The 7281-nt window shown below is 33.3% G+C and overlaps 2 protein-coding genes across 3 annotated transcripts in view; both read left to right on the top strand.

The window, feature by feature from the left end:
• On the top strand, positions 2691–4574 carry LOC107605311. Of its 2 annotated transcripts, XM_016307155.2 has the most exons (2): positions 2693–3634; positions 4187–4574. In XM_016307155.2, exons 1-2 carry the CDS (start codon positions 2814–2816, stop codon positions 4188–4190), a joined length of 825 nt encoding a protein of 274 aa, XP_016162641.1. In that variant the 5' UTR covers positions 2693–2813; the 3' UTR covers positions 4191–4574. The 2 variants fall into 2 exon arrangements, with proteins under 2 accessions (XP_016162642.1, XP_016162641.1); XM_016307156.2 differs by lacking the exon at positions 4187–4574 and having other exon boundaries at positions 2691–4181.
• Positions 5121–7281, top strand: part of LOC110263840 (B3 domain-containing transcription factor VRN1-like) — a 2939-nt gene continuing 778 nt past the window's right edge. The window contains exons 1-3 of the mRNA XM_021105673.1: positions 5121–5246; positions 6063–6411; positions 6523–6674. Of these exons, the coding sequence (XP_020961332.1) occupies positions 5121–5246; positions 6063–6411; positions 6523–6674 (627 nt within the window). The remainder of the gene's footprint in view (positions 5247–6062; positions 6412–6522; positions 6675–7281) is intronic.

The raw sequence follows: 7281 nt of genomic DNA on the forward strand, positions 1-7281 counted from the left end.
GAAAATTTTTTTAAATTTTATAATATCAAACAAAAAAAATATTCTATAATTTTATATAGTAGTATTAGTACTCTTTAATTTAGTATTATTTTAAACTATAAATTTTCATTATTTATAATTCTATTGTTACTTATAATTAGTTTTTCATTTAATTTATCCTTTTTGATAGAATCATAATTCATATCAAAATTTTGATAATAAACGTATTATTATATCATAATTATAATTACAAATTTTACAAAGGCGAAAACAAATTAAAACTTGGAATTATTAAGAGCTCTATTAGTCTATTATTAAGAGCTCACATTCATCATTCATTTGCATATTTGTTAAAGTAAGAGATAATGTTTGGGAGAAAAAGAAGCCGCGACAGGATATGGCAATTTTTTCATGAGTGAATACCCCATCCGGCCCCTGACAATTATCTCGAAAGGACAACGAGGCCCCCAAGAAAAAAAAACACCAAATCCGGTCCCTGATAATTTTTTTGGGACAGATTAGCCCCTGTGCTAAAAAAAATAACATTAATTTTTTTTTTGGCACAGGGGCCTCGTTGTCCTTTCGAAGTAATTGTCAGGGACCGGGTTGGGTTTTTTTTTGTCAGGGGCCGAATTGGGATTTTTTTTGTCAGGGGCCTCGTTGTCCTTTCGAAGTAATTGTCAGGGACCGGGTTGGGTTTTTTTTTGTCAAGGACCGAATTGGGATTTTTTTTGTCAGGGGCCTCGTTGTCTTTCGAGGTAATTGTCAGGGGCTGATTTGGGTTTTTCTCTTTTTTCATTGACGCCATTCCTTCAGAACCCGCTAAAGGGTGTAGTGGATTCTGTGTTTACAAAAGTCAATATAAACTGCTACAGGGTGTAGCAGTTTATGCATAGGCCAAATTATAGGATGTAGTGGTTTACGTGCAATTCTAATCCGTGGCAGGGTGTCGCGGTTTACATTTAATTAAAAAGTTGTAATTGCGTTTGGTATTTTAAAAAGTTGTAATTACGTAACGTTTTCTTCCAAATGTTTTAAATATGTAAATTGCCCTTTATAATATCCTCAGTGAATTTGCAAGTTTAGTCACAACTTACAATTTACAAAACAGATTTCTATTGAAAAAAAAAACATAATTGTAAGGACATTAATTAAATTTTATTCATCATTTTTCTACATCCAAACCATAGTCAATGATTACAACTATAAACAAAACAAGAAAAAAATTCAAAATATTATTCCATACTTTTAAAATCTTAATTTCAGTTTTTATTGCACCAATTCTCCAACCCACATCCATCTTCTAGGGGTGTACATGGTCCGACCCGACGCGAAGACCCGGTCCGGCCCCGAACACTTTAGGGGCTAATTTAGTGTGATTTCATCGGGTCTAGGGTCGGGTAAGGGTTTCAAAAATAGACCTAGTCATTATTTCGGATCAGGTCCGAGCCATAGCTTGGGTCCCCCGAACTCGGCCCGGTGGCCCGGTCATCATACACAATTAATATTTTGTGTTATTAGTGATGGATTATGGCTATTCTTATGTAGAATTTAAAAATTGTAAACCTTAATGTTTTGTGTTATTAGTCATTATAAGATTATAAGTTAATGTTTTATGTTTAAAATGCATAAGACTTTAGACTACTGCATAATATTGTGTTATTTGTATTGATTTAAATATTTGGTGTTATTAGACAAAATTAGTATTGATTATAGTTATGCTTTAATTTTAGAGAAGGGTTGGTTCTTGTTATATTTTTTAAGTGAATTTTACTATGTGAATTGTGAAATAATGGTTGGAGATTAGGTGATTTTTACATGCTAAAGACCCGGTTTTCACCCGATTTTTACCAGGTTTTCACCCGGCCCAAAAGTGCGTAGGTTTCATCGAGTCTAGAATCGGGTTAGGGTCTAAAAATTAGGTTCGGTCTATATTTTGGGTCGGGTATGGATTAAGCCAAACCCGATGTGGCCCGTCCCATGTACACCCCCTACTATCTTCCAATGCTCAATATTATTTTCATTTTCATTTCTTCAAAGGCATATCTTCTTATTCCTCACCATTTGTCACCATTTGTCCACACAAAAGTCTACATAATCTTTTTTCAGTCACAACAAGAACCACAAAATAAATTAAGTATCTATCCAAAAAAGAAAAGGTAAATTCAAGAAAGAAGCAATTCAAGAACTTACTTATAGTTTGGGTATCCAAAAAATGATCTCTCTAGATTTACTTCTATTTGAACAAAACGCATCCACAACCACACCATTATAAAACTTTTTTAGTTCTACTTCGATTTAAATTCTTTTCCAAATTTCTATGTGAACGAGACCTGTTGTGTTGCAGCTTTTGAAACATTGACGAGTACTCTCTGCCATCTTTTCTAACACCCCAACAATAATTTTAATTTGAGACTTTGGCACTTATTAAAATTTTATGTTTATTAAAAGGGATTAAATTAAACCTAAGCTAATTTTTTTCATATTAGTACAGTCTTATCCACCCACATAATGATTCATGTATCATTTAACATTTTAGATAAGCATTCTGTTAGTGAAAATTAACAAAAATGCTAACGTGAATTACTTATTAAAAATTAGAAATTCAAATGGAGTCAATTAGAATTTTAAAAGACCGATTTAAAGCTAGTTACAAATTTCAGGATTATTTTGAGTATTAATTGGAACATGTCACAGGGTCAAAAAAGGAAAATTAGCTTCATTTTCATATTACATTAGCAAATTACAAAAACTATCGGGCACTGCCACTTGGTTATTTTCGATCCTTCCCAGGCTCCGACTTCTTTGATCGAAAGCTCGTCAGTTCTGAATCCATGGAAGCCCTTCCCACGGTTCACAACAGCCACCAATCTCTCTGCTCTTCATTTCACTACTCTTCCCCCTCCCCAACACAATCCACCTGTTGTTCTCTCCTTCGCACACCACTTTCTCCGCCCTCCTCATCATCGCCTCCATCTTCTTCTATCAGAGCCTCTTCTTCCTCTCATTCTAATTCTTTACCGTCACCTCCTTCCTCCGATCCTCCTCAACAAAATTTCCAATACTTAGTTCCCTCCCTCGCCACCGTAACTGCAGCATCGGCGTTTTTGTTTCTAGGGTTTTGTCGAAACGGTTTCGTCAACAAGCCAGTAACACTAACTACCACGCTCTCCTCGATCGAAACAATTCCGGAATCGTTGGATTTGGATGGCAAGAACTATCTTGATGAGATCTTTGGTGGCAAGCCGTACCACGTTCAATCCACTCTGCACTTGAAGCTGAAGGAGAGAATCCCCGTTGTTCATGGCTTCAACAAAGCAAAGACCGATGACGACGATGCCTGGCAAGTACTGAAGGCGCATGTGTTTAGCTGCAGCGAGCAGTTGGAGATAGTGAGGGTTGGATTCGAGGAGATATTGGACAATGAAAGGGATTTAAGCAAGGCGAGTCAAGACTGTGTTCTTGAGTATCTGGAGAAACTTGACAAGTACATAGTGATGTTGAAGGGTATTAAGTTGGCCATGGAGAAGTGTGAGAGGGAGAATGGAAATGTTAAGTATTATCTTAGGTTGTGGAGCAAGCTCGTTGAGGAAATTAGGGTCTTCGAGGGAAACATGGTTGGTGCTTTGAAGCAGCTCAAGGAACTTGAGCAAGAGTAAGAACAATTTCCTCCAAGGCTCATAGCTATTTACCCTTTGTGGCTTTGTCTCCTATTTCAAATGCAAAGTATTGGTTTATTAAATATTAACTATTGTAATTAGAAGCACTAAGCCTCTAGGACTCGTCTTGAGGGATTTGGATAGTACGCATGAGTATCTAGGTTGAAATTTCATAGCCATAGTGTAACCAAAAAAAGAATTAGAAGCTCTTTGAGCAAGCATGGGCAAGCATATATGTGCGTATATATATAGTTAAGAACTGAATTGATGTACCAGTAATTTGATCCTAGAGGTTTTATAATGCAGTATCTTGGTGGTTATAATATGCCTTATTACTTTTGCTTTGAGTTTAATTTTGCTTGGATTGTTAAGTTAGTTAATTCAGGCATAGGCTTTTGAGAACTTAGCTTTGCCATAGTTGATGAGTTTTGCCAATTATGCATTTCTTGAAATTGGTATGCCTTTATAGATTCTAAATAATTTGCTCCATGTTTCTGATTTTTACATTTTGAGGAGTGTATGAAGCAGATTACTCATTGTTATTGCAGATGATCTGGGACCACTTTTCATAGCTTTTTTCGTTTCTCAGCAACTCGGTTGTTCTGTGGCTAGTTGATAGATGAATCATTCCTTACTAGGAACCCTATGAAATCCATGTGGAATTTTTTTGCAATAGAAATCTAGGTGAAGCATTTTTCTGGTTTTTTATTTGCTTGTAATGAAATCTCAAGCACAGAATCAACTTCTGTGTAAGTGAATTTGTGACTCTAATTTCCTATGGATAATAGTGTTTGCAGTTGTGTATTAATTAAATTAGTTAGTTTGTTATTTGGGTCAGTTAGTAGTTTAGTCCTAGCAGGAAGGTTAGTTTTCCATGTAAATATACACACAGTTTCTGGAATGTTGGAATATCAATAAGAGTTTGCATTTCTCTCATTCACTATTTTACCTGAATCTCTATTCCTTGATAAATAGCTATATCCTTTTTCTTTTACATTTGTATTGCAGCATTTAACTGCTTAAATCCTTTATGGCCTTACTACAGGTTGTTCAATAGAGTTTAAGTGTACAATATCCATTTATTAGTTGGCAATGTTAATATTACTAATCAATTCAGTTTTCAAAACCTTGGAATTAGATAATGGGATTCTATGTTCATGATAAATTAATTTCATAATAAACTTCATTGCTGAGATTTTTAATAGATTTTATGAAATTAATATACAAATTGGAAAGTGAAAGACAATATTTGAGGTGAAAGTCAAAAACTTGTTTTAAGGCATTATTATATTCAATGACCAAATAATGTTATTGCGGTTAATAACATCTAGTTTCTTGTAACTTAATGTTTTAGGAGTTATATTGATTAAATTTTATAACTCGTTACAACTTTAAAGTATCATATACGAAACCCGTTTTCGTTGATATTTGGGTTACAACTAAGAAGCTTAGATTCATCAATTGTGTTGCTAATAATTCAAAATGGCTTCTAAACTTTACAAAGATGCCTCCAATGGTGATGAGGCAACAACAAAGCCTGTTCACTTCTTCAAGATCCTGCTCCCGAGGACCATTTTAGATGGAAAAATTGTAAGCAAGTCTATTATGGTATATTAAAAGAGAAACCAAGCTAATTTACAATTGTTTTTAGACATTATTTGATATCGTGCTCAGGTGCCTCATCACATTTTTTCTTTTTAATCAAAAGTGGCATAGCCTAACTTTTCTCTTTATATTGTATCTTAGGTAGCGTTTGAAAGAGAGATAGAGACTGAGACAGAAATTGAAATAAATCTCAATATTATATTTGATATAAAATGGGAGATAGAGATTGAAATAAGAATGAAGCTCTAATTTAATTTACACAAAAAGTAAAATTAGAATTTATTAATTGAAATGAGAGTATTTTAGGTATAAAATATTATTAAAATTTTAGTTTTTATCTCCAAAAATTTCAGTCTCCTGTGTCCCCACTTTTTGAAGGTACTGAAATTTTGGGGACAGAGACTGAAATTTTAGTGCCAGTATCTAAACCAACAAATATGATTCTGAGTTCCAATCTTCTAGTCTCTGTCCCAATACTTCAAAACAAACGTTACCTTAAGGTTCTTTTTAGTTTTTACCTTTCTAATGTAGAACCAACACACTAGAACAGAACACGAACAAAATTATTAAACAATTTTAAATATAATACTACAAATCTTGTGGACGTTAATCGAGTATATATAGTTTCTTGGCAAGATCAATTTCTATCAACTTCATACTCACTAGCATAATGCCACATATTCAATTTGTTTTTGACATTTTGCCTGAACTTTATCAAGTGTTTTTGATAAAGTTATTGATGTATACAATTAAACTTGAGTTTATTAGTACACACTATGTCTATGATATATTCATATTTAATTTGAATCTATATGATAGATGATTCCTAGAAAGTTTGTAAGGGAATATGGAGAACGCTTGTCCAACAAAGTTGTTCTAAAGCTTCCAAATGGCACAAAATGGGAGGTATATTTGGAGAAACATGATGGAAGAATTTGGTTACAAAATGGTTGGAAAGAGTTTGTGGAGCATCACTCTCTACGGTTTGGGGATCTATTGGTTTTTAGATTTGATGGAACATCTCATTTTAATGTGTTCATATGTGATATGAGTGCCACGGAAATAGACTACCCCTTCAAGAATAAATATGGTAAAAGGGCCAACACTAGTGATGAGGAACTTCTTCCTCGTAAAACCAAGAGAACAAATGCAAACAACAAAGATGGGGGTACTTCTAATATTCAAGACAATACCATTTCCATTTGTGTTTTATCCTTATTTAATTCTTAGATGAAATTTTTATAACTTCTTGTGTTTAATTTGTTTCTTTTTTTTCTAGGTAAGTTGAAGAATCCAAGGGAAGGAAAGATGTCCAATGACTTGCTTTCTAAAACTAAGCCATCGGGTTTTGGAAAATTTGAAACTACAGAAGTTGCGAAAAATACTTCCTTCACGGTTATGATAAAACCAAACAGAGGATTATATCGCATGGTATGTTCAATATTCTATACAGTAAACACCCAAATCAATGACTAAAAAATATTAGATCGGTCATTTTAGTTTTTATTTAAATATTTTCTAAAAATCCTCGAAAATGACTATAGTCGGATAGGTTAGTTCCTTCTTTACTTTCAATTAAATTTTTAATACGTGTATTGGATAAATAATTCTTAACAAATTTTACTATAAAACAATTAAGTAAAGAGAAACTCTTAGGAATCAAATAAGTACAAATTATATTGATTTATATATACAAATTTTGATAAATATATGTTTAAATTATATGTTTTTTGCATGCAACATTCTTATAAATATGGGTACAAATATTGTTAGCCAAGTACTAGTTAAAAATGATAATATTTGCTGGATGGCCATGTAGTTAGGACTAGAACTGAGTCAAGCTAGACCAAGCTCAAGCTCAACTCACAAAATTTGAGCTTGACTTACGACTCGACTCATTAACAATCGAGTCTATTTCTTAAACTCAAGTTCGGCTTACCGAAAGCTCACGAGTTGGTTCGAGCTCACGAGTTGGGTCAAATAATAGGAACATAATCTATAATTTTATATCAATAAATTATAACTTATATATTTTAAA

The sequence above is a fragment of the Arachis ipaensis genome, chromosome B06 (assembly GCF_000816755.2).
Source record: "Arachis ipaensis cultivar K30076 chromosome B06, Araip1.1, whole genome shotgun sequence".
NCBI lineage: Eukaryota > Viridiplantae > Streptophyta > Magnoliopsida > Fabales > Fabaceae > Arachis > Arachis ipaensis.

Bases quoted from the DNA above. Each gene is read 5' to 3' on its own strand.
- LOC107605311 (XM_016307156.2), top strand. From the start codon at position 2,814: ATGGAAGCCCTTCCCACGGTTCACAACAGCCACCAATCTCTCTGCTCT.